The sequence below is a fragment of the Helianthus annuus genome, chromosome 13 (genome assembly GCF_002127325.2).
Source record: "Helianthus annuus cultivar XRQ/B chromosome 13, HanXRQr2.0-SUNRISE, whole genome shotgun sequence".
Taxonomy (NCBI): domain Eukaryota; kingdom Viridiplantae; phylum Streptophyta; class Magnoliopsida; order Asterales; family Asteraceae; genus Helianthus; species Helianthus annuus.
Window position 1 is genome coordinate 286,786 of NC_035445.2, and position 17,596 is coordinate 304,381.

Genomic DNA, 17,596 nt, shown 5'->3' on the forward strand with positions numbered 1-17,596 from the left:
TTTTAATCAATTCCAATCGACCCTACTTGACCTATTTTGACCAATACTGAAGTTGAACTATACCAAAACTGACCCAAGATCCTTACCTATCCTGCCCTATGCGTCCCACCCATTTTGACCCGTTTACTTATGAACGGATGGATTCGGGTTCATTGCTAACAAGTTGAATGAATCAAATGAAAAGGGTTTATGGTTCGAAAATCATTTAAACTGTGTTTTACAAGGTTACAACTTATGGCATTCTGACAGATTAACTTTAAATTTGATTATTAATCAACAAATTTGATTCAAATATAAGTCTTGATGTATGAGAAGATGAAGCTGTATTCGTTCTCTGGAAATATCAGATGCAGATGCAGTGGTGGATGATCACGATGTGGTATGTGTCCATAAATATATTTAAGTTACATTTTGTTATAAGATCATTAGATTGAATTTTTTTTAGAAAAAAATGAAAAGAGGACGCTGGGATGGTGGATTTTTAAAGGAATTTGTTATGAATATCAACGCTTGTGATGGCGTAAATCAACTTGCAGTGGTTGAGTATGTTGAATATCCAGATGCTAATTATAGAAAGATGGAGGTATATGGCTCCTTTGATTTTAAACAGTAAAACCATGCACATTAATTACTTGATGCTAAAAAAATGTATGTTTTAATTTCTTTAAAATGATTTTGATTTCTTTTAGTGATACAGTTTTTGCTTTCATTGCTACTTTGTGCCCTATGTGAATTTTTGTTGGCTTTGTTGCTGCTACACACACAATAAAAGTGGTGCATCATTCATTCTTTCTCCAAGGTTGATTGCGTTTTCTTGTAGTCAGAAATGAAGTGATTTCGTCTATATATCAAACAAACTGAATAAAAAATAGTTAAATGGGTTGAGAATCACCAAAAGTTTCTTTTTTTTAAATGAATCCAATCAGTAAAACTTTTTAAACGACTACAATTCGTGATTTTGATTATTGTATTTTTTTATTGACCAACCCTTTACTTCTGTTGTATGCAATAATAATCCTTAAATTATTGAAATGTTTTAAACCATATAGAATTATATGTAAGAAAGAATTATATAATTATTACTATACAACCCCGTATAACACATGGGTCTATAACTAGAGTTTTTTTTTAAAAGATAATTATTTTTTTCTCTCCAAGAGCATTGACAGTGACAAAAACTAACAAAAATCATAAAGCTCTTTTCCCTTTCATAAATATTAGCATACATGCTTCGATATTTTAATGCTCAAGTTGATCTAAAGCTAACCCAACAAGAAAATTATAGTTATAATCTTGGTTTAAAGGCAAAGGCAAATACATCGGTTAACTAACCAAAGATAAATTCTATAAAAAAATCCCTCCTCGTTATCTAATTTTGTTGCCTTTAAAGTAGGAATTTTGTTGATATTTGACCTGTAACTAACCGAAGATTAATTGTCACCAACCGTAACCAAGCGTATACGAACCATCTATAGCTAAGTATTTAATATTTTTATAAATTTATAATATATAATATTATCACACACCCCTATTTGTTAATCTATATCTATCTATGCTTTCTATAAAAGGAGAAGACCAAGTGACCTAAGAAAAGCTGAGGTGACAACCATAGAGGCTGTCCAACAAGGCTTTTCTTATATCATTATTGCATTATAATCCTTAATATATAAAATCAATTTAATTTTCAAAGGTCTGGCCCACATCTACAAAATCACTTTAAAATCATTTTAAACATCTGTCCACATACAAAAGGTCAGCTGTTTATAAAAACGCTTCAAACCTCTGTCCATATTCAAAATTTAAAACACTGGATCCAAATTTAACATATGAATCTGGCTCCCTATAACTAACATATATGAATTTGGCTCCACATTCAAATTTCAATTTATCTCTCTCCTTTATATTTGCGATCATATCTCTCTCACTCAAATGCATAGCTCTCATGATTGAGCCTGTTAATCTTCTATTATTACTGTTCTTTGTTCGAACATTTGTAGACTCTGTTTACACATTATCCTTTCAATATCATTGTTCCAACATCGTTGTTTTATTGAAGCTTTGTTTCACACACCAACGTTTCACCTCGGCTTTACTTATGTCACTTAGTTTTCTCTTTTATAGAAAGTATAGATAGATTGTTACAGGATGCAGAATTTGCATATTCTAGTTTTCTCTTTTTATAGAAAGTATAGATAGATTGTTACAGGATGCAGAATTTGCATATTCAGTCTGTTCATCTGCGATTACAGCTTTTTTTACTTCACGTAATTTTTCCAACATCATTGTTGCAACATCGTTGAGGGTATGTTTTTTTCTCTGATTTTGAATCTTAAAATTTGAACTGATCTATTCTAATTCTCGCTTTATATTTCAGCCTAATCAGGGTTGTTTAAAATTCAAACAATCAGTTGCGGGTTATTTTAGGTTTATGGATTCTTTTAAACTGTTGATATATGTTGATAATATTTATTTTAAGGTGTTGATAATTTCAGCTTTGTTTTTTCCGAGCGAGCAGTGGGAAGTTTTTCTGCACTAATCTTGAAGTTTGAAGTGTAGAAAGTGGAGTACTTCATGAAGCCTGTTCTTGAAGTCTGAAGTGTAGAAAGTGGAGTACTTCATGAAGCGCCGATGCTGTTCCAGGTTCTTGAAGTCTGGAGTGCAGAAAGTGGAGTACTTAATGTACACGTTTTTGCCACCTATATTAGTTTAATGGTGCGGTGAAATTAAGTCTGACCTTTGGGCTGTTAGCTATTTCAGTATATATTATGATTGTCAGTTAAGTTATTTTCATGGCGAAGCTCATAGATATACATAGAGAAGTTCAGTACTCAATGGAGTTGAAGCTAAAATTTCTTAGTTTTTGCTGTTAGATTATTAAATTTCGTTGACTACTGCTTGAAATCAGTGTCTTTAGATTATTAAATTTCGTTGTTCAGTACTGGATGTTGTTGGTCCCCTTTGGCGGCCATCTTCGAATGATGTAACTTTCTTCTCTCGTTGAGACGGGTGTTTGTGAAGTGTATAAACATTCAAAGAATAAAAATAGAGACAGTGAGAATGATATTTCTTCAATGATTAATTCTTATAAAATAAATGTATCGTTCTATGAACATAAGAATTAATCTTTGTTTGGCGGAATTAAACAAAGAAGAAGGGGTCGATCCGAGAATAAACTCGAATCTAAATGTCACCCCCTGGTCCAAACTAAGGGGTAAACTCTCACAAAAACTCTAAAATTTAAATTTACTTTACAAAGACACACATAATTCCTACGAAGGAATTATGTATTTATAGAGAATTCTATGAGCCTATCTCAAATGTGATTGGTTGATAGGAAATTGGTATGTGTGCCCATCCATTATTCTAATGTGGCTTATCTTCCTTTTTGAACCAACTTGCTCCTTTTCTTTTCTGATGAATCACATATGAGACATTTAAATATATTTTCTGATGAATGCTTCATCAAAAGAAAAGATTCATTTTTTTTACAAAAGGAAAGATTCCTTTTCATCAGAAATGTTTTTCTAGCTTTTTCCCATAAGAAAAGATTCCTTTTCTTTTCTGTTGAAAGCATTTCTTTTTCTTATGAAAGTCTTTTTCATAGAAAAGATATTTGCTATGTTAATAAGATATGTTATCTTATTAACACAATTCTTTGCATATAAATCTTATATACTCCATAATGTTCCGCTAACATTTTGAAGTCTTGTAACCTTGTCGTGATCTATAATCAAAGAAGTAGAAGCTTGATTTTTTTTCTCGGTCTTCATATTTAGTGCTTCTGGGTCGGTTCGTCGGTCAGTTTGTGTTGACGGAATTATTTCTAAGTAACTTAAACTATTTTTAACAACAAATACAATAAAGTTGCCTAACAGTCACCCCCTATTTGTTGTTGAAAATGTAAACAATGCATTCATACTTAGAAATAACAAATAAACTTGTTGAAGATGTATCTTTCTTTTCTTTTTGTCACGTTATCATGTAGGCACCTGTTTAATGATATTCGTTGACTGTATCTTCATTGGCATGAAAGTTTATTTGGCAAACGTCTGACTTTTTATGTATGATCATCTGATTATATTTCATTTGTTGTTATATGAAACGCCCACGTTTTCCTTTGCGATGTACAACATAATTTCATACAAATTATAAAAAAATTCGACATGACCCGTTCGAAAAATTAACTTTTCCCTGCCTTTAACAACATCATCTTAGTTATAAACTACGACACTTTTCAAAACTACAAAGTTGTGACCATAAGATTTAACATGGACAATTTTGTACAAATGTACCAAAAGATTTAAAAGTTCTAACTACTTACTAACATACTAAACACAATTTAACATCATATGACAAAACAGAGTTTTTGACCCATTCATCATTAACAACATAAACCGGAAGCGTGTAAAGGTTGACAATTGTGTGTTCGCTCCGAATGCGCCGCAATCAAGCATGAGATTTACCTAACATTCATAACAACAAACACATGTTAGTTCATAACACATAACAATTACAATCCTTTAATTCCATATTCCTTTCACCCGTTAACATTGCATGATACCCTACTAGCACATATGCCTTCATTCGGAAGCCTTCATCATTCCATTTTTTTTTATTTGTTAGTGATGTATCATCGCATATCATTCCTTCATGTACTTACCCCATTTGACCCGTATGACAAATCAAATTTCCTAAACATTCCAACTATCATTCTATTTCACATTTCATCCTAATAGACGGATCCTCTAAATTTTACCACAATTTGGTCTTTCGGACATTTCTCCTTACAAACTCTTTGCATTTATTTAATCAAGATTCATAAAGGGAAATTATACTAAAATCATAGTTCTAAATGGTATCATTCATAATCTACCAATTTAGTACATAAAGTTCATATGAACTTACCGTGATCTTGTGATGATTGTGCCTTTGAGTGACTTGCGCCTTCCTCCTTCTTTGTGCCTATATGTCATAATCCCATACTTTAGCTTTCTTTCAATATTAATTTCACAATCCTTATGGTATGTTATGGCGTTTAGTAGTTACATACATCATTATCATGAGAAAGTTGCATCATCTTAACAAGTATTCATGCAAAAGCCATAACTAACTCACTTAGGCATTTTGTCAAACACATGGTGTGCATATCACTAGATTAGCATAATGTACAAGCATTTTAAGCACAATTTCCATAGTTCATTCTTGAGCAACATAAACATACTACCATGTTAGGATCTATCATTCAAATCAAGAACATACAATTCTAAATCTACATTCATAACAATTTCATAATTCAATCATCAATTTAACATACAAACTTCACAATTTCCAAGCATTATTTGACATGCAAGTGGGTTTTTGCCCTAATCATGTTCATACTAAAATTTAGCATCTAGTGATGTCTAAATCTCCTTAGAAACTGTTAATCATGCTGAATTTAGCAATACATTCACGAATTATACTAAACCCCTTAAATCAAACATCACCAAATTGCAAAATTTGACTTACTTGATACAAGAAACACTTAGGTGATCACCATTCTTATCTCATACATTCACCTAGACTCCAAATCCCCTTTCAATTTGATTGATTTGTGTTGATTAGGGTTTGTTCTTCTCTTGCCCCCTTCTGGTCGCACATACACGCACACACATATCTGATGTGTGTGTTTTGTGTTGACAATTTTAATTAAATTGTCTTTCTAATTGTCCAATTTTGGTCCCTCAACTATTGAGCATTATATTTGATAGTTAAACTTTTATTCTCATACATTCTTAGTTAACCTATTCATAAATTTATATTTTAGGGTATAATGGTAAAAATTTATATTTACCATTCTTTGTCGTTATTCTCACTATTAATTTATTATATTAAGACATACGAAAACTGGGGTGTTACAAGTCCACCCCCCTTATAAAAGGTTTCGTCCCCGAAACCTGACTACGTCCCAAATAATTCCGGGTAGTGCTTTTGCATATCATCCTCCGCTTCCCAGGTGAGATCCGATCCCTTCCGATGTTGCCATTGAACCAACACTTGTCGAACAGATTTGTTTCGGAGGTGCTTCACTTTAAAATCCTTGATTGCTACGGGTTTTTCAACATAATTTAACTTCTTATCCACTTCAATGTCATCCATAGGCACGTATGCCGTCTCATCCGCAAGGCACTTTCGCAACTGAGACACGTGAAAGGTGTTATGAATCCCATCCAGCGCAGGTGGTAGTTCTAACCGATATGCCACCGTCCCAACCCGGGCGAGTATTTTGAATGGCCCAATGTATCGAGGGCCTAGCTTCCCGCGTTTACGAAAACGGATTATTCCTTTCCATGGAGAGACCTTTAGTAACACATGATCTCCCACTTGAAATTCTATTGGTCGCTTTCGTCGATCCGCATAAGACTTTTGTCTATCTTGCGCTGTTTTCAATCTTGACCTAACCATATCAATCTTTTCATTCGTTTTGGTCACTACTTCTTTTGGCGCGATCTCTCGTTGACCCACTTCCCCCCAACAAACCGGGGTCCTACATTTCCTTCCATAAAGCATTTCGTAGGGGGCCATTTTTATGCTGTTATGATAGCTATTATTATATGAGAATTCTACCAAAGGTAGTTGATCATCCCAGCTTCCTCCGAATTCTATAACACACGCCCTTAAGATATCAACTAATGTTTGGATAGTTCGCTCTGTCTGACCATCGGTTTGTGGATGGTAGGCGGTGCTGATGTGTAATTGGGTTCCCAATTCATCGTTAAACTTCCTCCAATAACGAGAGGTGAACCGGGTGTCCCGATCGGACACTATAGACACTGGAACCCCATGTCGGGATATGATATCGTTCATGTAGACTTCCGCCATCTTCTCTGATTTATAATTTTCCCGAATAGGTAGGAAATGTGCACTTTTGGTCAGTCGGTCAACGACCACCCATATTGCATCGTGCCCTTTTCTTGTCTTGGGAAGCTTAGTCACCAAATCCATCGTTATATGTTCCCACTTCCACACCGGGATCTCCAAGGGTTGTAACTTTCCATACGGCTTCTGGTGTTCAGCCTTTACTTGGGAACACGTCAAACACTTAGCAACATACTTGACAATGTCTCTTTTCATCCCCGGCCACCAATAATTCATCCTCAAGTCTCGATACATCTTTGTAGCCCCCGGATGAACGGAGTATCGAGACTTGTGAGCCTCATTCAACAATAGTTCTTTCACTTCGCAATACCGGGGTATCCAAATTCGGTTGTACCTCGTTTTCATACCATTTACATTCTCTTCCAATTCATGAATGAATCCTTTTGTTCTTTCTTTCTTTGGGTCAACAGCATTTAAGGATTTCATTTGAGCTTCCCGAATTTCATCAAGTAGTTTAGGAGTAACTACCATCTTCATGGACTTTACCCGAATCGGGGGCGGGTATTCCTTTCGGCTAAGTGCGTCCGCTACTACGTTAGCTTTCCCGGGATGATAATGGATGTCACAGTCGTAATCCTTAATGAGTTCCAACCATCTTCGTTGCCTCATATTGAGATCTTTCTGTTCGAAAAAATATTTGAGGCTTTTATGATCCGAGAAGATAGTACATTTCACCCCATAAAGGTAGTGCCTCCATATTTTCAAGGCGAATACAACCGCCGCCAGTTCAAGATCATGAGTCGGGTAATTGCCTTCATGTTGCTTGAGTTGTCTCGAAGCGTAAGCAACGACTTTACCCCTTTGCATTAACACACAACCTAAACCTTGACGAGAGGCGTCTGTATACACCACCAAACCATCCGTTCCATCCGGTAATGTCAACACCGGAGAATTTGAGAGCTTTTCTTTTAAAGTTTGAAACGCTTTTTCTTGCTCTTCGCCCCATGTAAACTTTTCACTCTTCTTTGTTAACTTCGTCATAGGAGAGGCTATCTTGGAGAAATCTTGGATAAATCTCCTATAATACCCAGCCAAGCCCAGAAAACTTTTTATTTCGCTTGGATTCTTCGGGGGTACCCAATTCATTACCGCGTCTACCTTGGACAGATCCACATGAACACCATTCGCATCGATCACATGGCCTAAAAATTGTACCTCTCTAAGCCAAAAGGCACACTTTGAGAACTTTGCGTATAACTTTTCCTTGCGAAGCGTTTCTAATACATCACGTAAATGGGAAGCATGCTCTGCTTCACTACGGGAGTATATTAGAATATCGTCGATAAAAACGATTACATACTTATCAAGCATATGTCGGCACACCCGATTCATTAAATCCATAAACGCCGCTGGCGCGTTTGTCAGCCCAAAGGACATTACTAAAAACTCATAATGTCCATACCGTGTTCGAAACGCGGTTTTTGGTACATCTTCTTCTCGCACACGCAGTTGGTGATATCCCGATCGCAAATCAATTTTTGAGAACCAACTCGCCCCTTGTAGCTGGTCAAAGAGATCGTCAATTCTGGGCAACGGGTATCGATTCTTCACCGTTAACTTGTTCAACTCTCGATAGTCGATGCACATTCGCATCGAGCCATCTTTCTTCTTCACGAATAATACGGGTGCTCCCCATGGCGAAACACTTGGTTTAATAAAACCCTTATCGAGCAACTCCTGAAGTTGCGTCATCAATTCTTTCATTTCGGTTGGAGCCAACCGATAAGGAGCCTTAGCTACCGGTTTTGCACCCGGGTTAAGCTCTATCTTAAATTCTACTTCTCGTTCAGGTGGGAGCCCGGGTAGGTCTTCCGGAAATACATCCGGATATTCATTCACCACGTTCACATCTTCAAGCTTTGGGACACCTTGACTAGTGTCAATCATATAAGATAGATAAGCCCTACCCCCGTTCCTCACATATTTGACAGCTTTGACTATAGAGCACAATTTCGGCTTGATGACCCTTTCCCCTTGAACACTTATCCGTTTCCCCCCCGAGGTTACTATATGAATGATTTTCTTTTCACATTGAATTTCAGCATGATTTTGGGCTAACCAATCCATTCCTACAACTACTTTAAATTCCCCCATATACATTGGAACAAGGTCTATACTAAATTCCTCATCTTCGATTATTATCTTACAGTTTTTGCAAATATCATGCAACAAATAGCTTTTACTATCAGCAACTTCAACTTCTAAGGGTATTGACATCTTTTCAAGCTTAAACGATGGGTGAGCTAACAATTCATTAGAAATGAATGACCTACTAGCCCCGGAATCAAATAAAACATTCATAGGCATAGAGTTAACCAAGAATATACCTGAAACCACATCCGGGCTAGCTTTAGCTTCATCCGAGGTTAGCTGAAACATCCTTCCGCGAGCCTTGGGGGGCTCGTCCTTCTTTCCGTCTCTCTTTGCCCCTTGTTGGAGTTTCGGACATTCCGCTTTAACGTGCCCCGGTTCATTGCAATTGTAACACGCCTTTGAGTTTTCGGGGCACCTATAAAACGGATGTCCTTCTCGCCCACATTTGTAGCACCCCTTCTTTCCCGACAAACATTCACCCGAATGATGCTTCCCACACGTCTTGCAAGTCGGAATTTCACCACTTGCTTTCCCTTTCTTGCTTTGGTCTTGATACCTTGCCTTTTTCGATGGGTTTGCGTTGGTAGGCTTCTCCGCTGCCCTTTTCTCTCCTCGTTCAACCTGCCTTTTTATCTCAATTTCTCTGTCTCTTGCCCATTCAATTAGTTCATTTAACGTCGCACACTTAGAGGGGTTTATAAATTCCCGATATTCAGCCTTTAACATTGCATGGTAACGTACAATCCTTTGCCTTTCAGTCCCCGCTATCTCCTCACAGAACTTCACCCTTTCAAGGAATTTGTTTGTTATCTCATCAATCGTTTCGTCCTTTTGTCTGAGACGTAAGAAGTCTTCCTGAATCTTATCAATTGCGGATTGTGGACTATAGTATTTCAGAAATGACTCCTTGAATTCTTGCCATGTTAACGATTGCACCTTATCATCCCCCAATTCTTTCGAGTATGCGTCCCACCAATCTTTTGCTCGAAGTTGTAGAAGGCCCGTGGCAAACATTACTTGATCCTCCGCTTCACATCTACTTCGTGTAAATACTGCCTCGGTACTGGAAATCCACCTTTGACAAGCTATCGGATCAACTTCCCCTTTGTATGGTAAAGGGTTGCATGCCATGAACTCCTTGTATGTGCATCGCCGAAAGCTTTTCTTCACTTGCAATTTGCTAATCATTTCTTTCAATTCTTCCACCTTGGTAGTTACCGAGGTATTAATTATTTCCAATACTTGCCCTTCGACTTCTTGAGCTAGTCGGGGAATAGTAGCCTCAACTGCTTTCATTACTTCTTCCACAACCATAGCTTTTATTTCATTTCGGCGTGCTTCGTCGTCCTCGTTCGCATTCACCCTATCGGCCATCTACATAAAAACATTCGTTACTTCCATTAGAATTTTCATTTCATTCCTTCCACCATCATGTCTTAACATCACGTTATCATAACACATTTCATTCATTATTCATACTTCTTGCCTTATCGTCTTTGTATCGTATCGTTCTTATTTTAAACATTCATTAATCCTTTCTATCACATGACCATGCTAGTGCTACGTAGCTCTCACTCTTTCTAATATGTGAAAGAAATTACTCATAACTAAACCATGCTTAAACTTTCTTTGGAAACTCAACGTTTCCGACAACCAACTCCATAGTATTCTTTATCCCTTACATCTTGATACACTTTTCTTACCCATTATGATCGAATTATCTCATTCCAAGTACCTTCCGTATGAATAAAACAATAAACAGAACAATATAATTTGAAATAGGCTGAAATGAGCTCCACCGTAAGTTACGGTACCACCGTAACTTACGGTGACCCCTTTTCCTTTACGGTGCCAAGCTACTGATTTACGGTGGCCATCATTTCTCCCAGGTGCTACCGTAAATTACGGTACCACCGTAACTTACGGTGACCCTTTTTCTTTTACGGTGCCAAGCTACTGACTTATGGTGGCCATCTTTTATTCCAGGTGCTACCGTAATTTACGGTACCACCGTAACTTACGGTAGTACCCAGCGTACTTTTATTGTTTTTTTTCATGTTTTTCTACTCCTTTTTGACCCGTATTAATCCCCAAACTGATCTGATTCATCCTATATCTCCCACTACGTCACGTAATCATTTCATAACGTCTCACAACAACTTAAATTAAAATGCAAAAATATTTCATAACATAATCATTTAGAACACTTACTTGCTTTGCGCCACGGATTGAACACACACTTCTCCCGAGCTTTCGGTTTGAGTTCAAGCAGTTGATGCTTAAATCCCTCAAACCTAGGCTCTGATACCAACTTGAAACGCCCACGTTTTCCTTTGCGATGTACAACATAATTTCATACAAATTATAAAAAAATTCGACATGACCCGTTCGAAAATTTAACTTTTCCCTGCCTTTAACAACATCATCTTAGTTATAAACTACGACACTTTTCAAAACTACAAAGTTGTGACCATAAGATTTAACATGGACAATTTTGTACAAATGTACCAAAAGATTTAAAAGTTCTAACTACTTACTAACATACTAAACACAATTTAACATCATATGACAAAACAGAGTTTTTGACCCATTCATCATTAACAACATAAACCGGAAGCGTGTAAAGGTTGACAATTGTGTGTTCGCTCCGAATGCGCCGCAATCAAGCATGAGATTTACCTAACATTCATAACAACAAACACATGTTAGTTCATAACACATAACAATTACAATCCTTTAATTCCATATTCCTTTCACCCGTTAACATTGCATGATACCCTACTAGCACATATGCCTTCATTCGGAAGCCTTCATCATTCCATTTTTTTTATTTGTTAGTGATGTATCATCGCATATCATTCCTTCATGTACTTACCCCATTTGACCCGTATGACAAATCAAATTTCCTAAACATTCCAACTATCATTCTATTTCACATTTCATCCTAATAGACGGATCCTCTAAATTTTACCACAATTTGGTCTTTCGGACATTTCTCCTTACAAACTCTTTGCATTTATTTAATCAAGATTCATAAAGGGAAATTATACTAAAATCATAGTTCTAAATGGTATCATTCATAATCTACCAATTTAGTACATAAAGTTCATATGAACTTACCGCGATCTTGTGATGATTGTGCCTTTGAGTGACTTGCGCCTTCCTCCTTCTTTGTGCCTATATGTCATAATCCCATACTTTAGCTTTCTTTCAATATTAATTTCACAATCCTTATGGTATGTTATGGCGTTTAGTAGTTACATACATCATTATCATGAGAAAGTTGCATCATCTTAACAAGTATTCATGCAAAAGCCATAACTAACTCACTTAGGCATTTTGTCAAACACATGGTGTGCATATCACTAGATTAGCATAATGTACAAGCATTTTAAGCACAATTTCCATAGTTCATTCTTGAGCAACATAAACATACTACCATGTTAGGATCTATCATTCAAATCAAGAACATACAATTCTAAATCTACATTCATAACAATTTCATAATTCAATCATCAATTTAACATACAAACTTCACAATTTCCAAGCATTATTTGACATGCAAGTGGGTTTTTGCCCTAATCATGTTCATACTAAAATTTAGCATCTAGTGATGTCTAAATCTCCTTAGAAACTGTTAATCATGCTGAATTTAGCAATACATTCACGAATTATACTAAACCCCTTAAATCAAACATCACCAAATTGCAAAATTTGACTTACTTGATACAAGAAACACTTAGGTGATCACCATTCTTATCTCATACATTCACCTAGACTCCAAATCCCCTTTCAATTTGATTGATTTGTGTTGATTAGGGTTTGTTCTTCTCTTGCCCCCTTCTGGTCGCACATACACGCACACACATATCTGATGTGTGTGTTTTGTGTTGACAATTTTAATTAAATTGTCTTTCTAATTGTCCAATTTTGGTCCCTCAACTATTGAGCATTATATTTGATAGTTAAACTTTTATTCTCATACATTCTTAGTTAACCTATTCATAAATTTATATTTTAGGGTATAATGGTAAAAATTTATATTTACCATTCTTTGTCGTTAAATTCTCACTATTAATTTATTATATTAAGACATACGAAAACTGGGATGTTACATTATAATTCTTCACCTCGATTTATAATTCCACCTAAATGTAAGCATTATATCTTGTATCCCCACAACATAGGATATAAGTATCTTCTATCCAATATAGGATAAGTGTTTAGGCTATCGATTGACGAGGCTTCAAAAATTAACGAATCATGCAAGGCTATATAAAAAATGATCTTGAACCGTCGAGGTTTTTTTTTTCTCAGATCAGATTATCTGATAAATCTGATGAAATTTCTGATCAAATAATCAGAAAATCTGATAAAATAATTAGAAAATCTGATAAAAGTTTTTTTTAACAGAATTTCTGATGTTTCTGATAAATGTGATGAAATTTCTGATAAAATAATCAAAAAATCTTATAAAAGTTTTTTTTTTCATAAAATATGATGAACGGATCAGAAATATCATCAGATCCATCAGAATAACCTTTTCTGATTCTTTTTACCAGAAAATCTGATGAACGCATCAGAAATCATCAGAAAATCTGACGAACGCATCAGAAAATCTGATTTTTTTTAGATGAGAGGGAATAAGTAAAGAAAAGAGATATTACTTACACATATTTTTCTGGTGGAAGTCTAAGTACATGTTCTTTTCTTCAAGAAATATTTTGTGAAAACTTTTTTTTTAAAGATAATAGTCATGATTATGTTTTTTAAAGTTTCACTCAGTTTTTTTTAATCTCTTTTAACCACTATCATTCCTTTTTTTTGAAGATTAACTAACCAGAATTTGGAGTTATTTCATTAGATAAGATACGAATAAACTTTCTTTTATCATAAACTTTCTTTTTAGATGTCAAAATTTTCTTTCTTATAAACTAAAGTTCATTTATCTTTGGTTAACTCTTTTTTTTGTGTTTTTTATATCCTTTTTCTACATCTCTTTTTATACTAGAAAGAAAAAAAATACTAATAGAGATAATAACAATAATAGTAATAAAAGCAATAATAAAAGTAATGAAATTAATAGAAAAAAAATAAATTTTCTACATACTTTATTTTTTTAATTTAGATCTGCAAAAAAAAAAAAAATTTCTTTTCACCTTTGGCAGATCATGAATATACGCATCTCATACAGGAGCAAGGGATCTTGGAAATAATTTATCCAATCTGCTCTGATACCAATTGTTGGTCTCCTTTGGCGGCCCTCTTCGAATGATGTAACTTTCTTCTCTCGATGAGACGGGTGTTTGTGAAGTGTATAAACATTCAAAGAATAAAAATAGAGACAGTGAGAGTGATATTTCTTCAATGATTAATTCTTATAAAATAAATGTATCGTTCTATGAACATAAGAATTAATCTTTGTTTGGCGGAATCAAACAAAAAAGAAGGTGTCGATCCGAGAATAAACTCGAATCTAAATGTCACCCCCTGGGCCAAACCAGGGGGTAAACTCTCACAAAAACTTTATATTTAAATTTACTTTACAAAGACACACATAATTCCTACGAAGGAATTATGTATTTATAGAGAATTCTATGAGCCTATCTCAAATGTGATTGGTTGATACGAAATTGGTATGTGTGCCCATCCATTATTGTAATGTGGCTTATCTTCCTTTTTGAACCAACTTGCTCCTTTTCTTTTCTGATGAATCACATATGAGACATTTAAATATCTTTTCTGATGAATGCTTCATCAAAAGAAAAGATTCATTTTCTTTACAAAAGGAAAGATTCCTTTTCATCAAAAATGTTTTTCTAGCTTTTTCCCATAAGAAAAGATTCCTTTTCTTTTCTGTTGAAAGCATTTCTTTTTCTTATGAAAGTCATTTTCATAGAAAAGATATTTACTATGTTAATAAGATATGTTATATTATTAACACAATTCTTTGAATATATATCTTGTATACTCCATAATGTTCCGCTAACATTTTGAAGTCTTGTAACCTTGTCGTGATCTTTAATCAAAGAAGTAGAAGCTTGATTTTTTTTCTCGGTCTTCATATTTAGTGCTTCTGGGACGGTTCGTCGGTCGATTTGTGTTGACGGAATTATTTCTAAGTAACTTAAACTATTTTTAACAACAAATACAATAAAGTTGCCTAACAGTCACCCCTATTTGTTGTTGAAAATGTAAACAATGCATTTATACTTAGAAATAACAAATAAACTTGTTGAAGATGTATCTTCCTTTTCTTCTTTTCACGTTATCATGTAGGCATCTGTTTAGTGATATTCGTTGACTGTATCTTCATTGGCATGAAAGTTTATTTGACAAACGTCCGACTTTTAATGTATGATCATCTTGTCACACCCATTTCTAAGGCGGAAGCACGAGGTGTGATCCTGAAAGGTTCTCATTGCATATGAAAGGTAAACATACTATATACTCATAAAATAACTCCAAATGCCATTATCATTACATAATTAAAACATAACATAAGTTGAGTGTTTACATCATAAGGTAACATATTGTCTGAAAAGTTTACAACTTTATTTAAAAGATGAACATCGAGGATTTGATTCTTATATCCCACGTAGGATTGAATATAATAACCAATTCCCACAAAAACAGGCATCGGAGTCTTGACATAACATAGCTAAGAACATAAACAACATCCAAGAGTAAGAGTGAGACCGCGCGCACATCCACTTTAGTTACCTGAAATACATGTGAGTTTTGGAAAAATCGTCAACATAATGTTAGTGTGAATTCATGCAGATTTGTGAAAACATTTAAGCATTCGTCATGGAAAACATGGTATATAATTTCAAGTATTTCTGTAAATGTAAGGAAATCGAGATCGCTAATGGTTTGCAAGGCCATTAACATGTGACACGACATAGGAAGCATCCAAACATAGGCATTTTTAGTTGTCGATTCCACGACTGTTGATTCACTACTAGAGACACAAAAGCACTGCTTTGTAATAGAGTGGCCAAGAGTGTGGTTGCCTGAAACCCATTAGATCTAAACTTTTGTTCCGCGGTCTTGGTATGTAACTGATTAATGGTGCTTATGGCACCCTATTCGTGACATGATCTAAAGTATCATTCCTTAGTTTTCGTATTCAACATACCATAACACATGTATTTTCCCCAAGTTTAGAAAACAAGTAAAAGTTTAAAAGTGGGGACATGAACTCACAACTTTGCGTTTCCTGCGTCGTAAACTTCACCGGTAGTGTCTTGACCTATACGTGTTCTATTAATGTTAGTCACTAGACTTGTATCACACAAGTACAAGTCAGCATCTTTTGTTTATGTATATGTTCTTTTGTTGTTAAAAATAATTTATATTTTTAACTTTTCAAGTATGTTACTTATATTATTTTCTCAAAAATAAATATAAGTATTTTATATTTTTCACCAAAAATCAATACTTTGATTTTTATTACTTTTCGGAATTATATTTCTTAAAAATAATATATTTTTAAGACTTGTATGAAATATATATGTGTTTATTCTTGTTATCCACCCGAGTTATATATTTTTGTCCAAAAATATATTTTAAGTTCATAACTTGTCCAAGTCAAATAATATGTTAAGAAATATATTTTCATAAATATATTTTCTTGTATTTGTCCATGTGGTTCTTATGTATTCTCATGTATTTTGTATGTGTATGTGTATTTTTGTATTGATACTCCATGGGAGTATTTAGTGTATTTTCAAGTTCCAAATACACTACTACATATAATACACATAATAAACACTTAGCACAAAATCTGGTGATCACTAAATATATATATTTTTCCCCAGAAATATACATACTTTGTATTAAATTTAACTTGAAGAAATAACCATTTCTTAACTTGTAATTCCTTACAAAAATTAGGGAAATCTTGGTAATATTTTTAGGTTAATTTTTAGGGGATACGTTTCACCAAAACTTATATTTTTCTAAGTGTCAAAATTTTATAAAAAATTTGACATAGTTTCCCCTAAAAATGGAGGTTTCCCATGTTTTCAAAACATGTGTTTATTTTCTTTTCAATCACCAAAACAATTTTCAACAATAATCATCAACAACATACACTAATTATTCCACATGAAACATCATGGTGAACTTGTTTCTTGTTAAAAATGTGTAGTCTTTTAGATCTACACTTTACATATTATGATCTTTCATAAACAAGCTTTGTGTTTAACTTTTAACAAACTTTTCATAGATATTAGTTTCAAAAATTAGTTTATCACACACTTTATTACTTCAAGATTACAAGTTATGTGTAAAAATTCCTATTTCAAGTTCACATTATGCTTCACATGTTCATCTTCAAGTTTAACCATGGATCCTTCAAGATTCATTCTTAAACTTGGTAGATCTAAGCTCTAACATACTAGATCTAAACATAAACACAAGATATAACATCAACAACATCAATACATACACTAAAATTTCATGTAATCACTTATTTTCTTCATGAATATGTTAGATCTTCTTATTTTTAACATTAGAAGTTAAGTTGTTTAGATGGTGAAACTTGTACATAACATAAACATGACTTAAATTAGTAATC

At 34.3% G+C, this 17,596-nt stretch overlaps 1 protein-coding gene and 1 long non-coding RNA gene across 2 annotated transcripts; both read right to left on the reverse strand.

Annotated features, from left to right (window-relative positions):
• Window positions 1-1,761: 1,761 nt before the first annotated feature.
• Window positions 1,762-10,386, reverse strand: LOC110900402. Its single transcript, XM_022147292.1, has 3 exons — window positions 9,246-10,386; window positions 4,906-4,962; window positions 1,762-2,000 (listed from the first exon to the last, which is right to left on the reverse strand). The coding sequence occupies exons 1-3, from the start codon at window positions 10,384-10,386 to the stop codon at window positions 1,762-1,764; spliced, it is 1,437 nt and encodes a 478-aa protein (XP_022002984.1).
• A 1,104-nt stretch (window positions 10,387-11,490) lies between these two features.
• Window positions 11,491-12,871, reverse strand: LOC110902402. The gene is made up of 3 exons (XR_002571085.2): window positions 12,736-12,871; window positions 12,133-12,189; window positions 11,491-11,691 (listed from the first exon to the last, which is right to left on the reverse strand). It is a non-coding gene; the product is annotated as an uncharacterized LOC110902402 (long non-coding RNA).
• Between the last annotated feature and the right edge of the window lie 4,725 nt (window positions 12,872-17,596).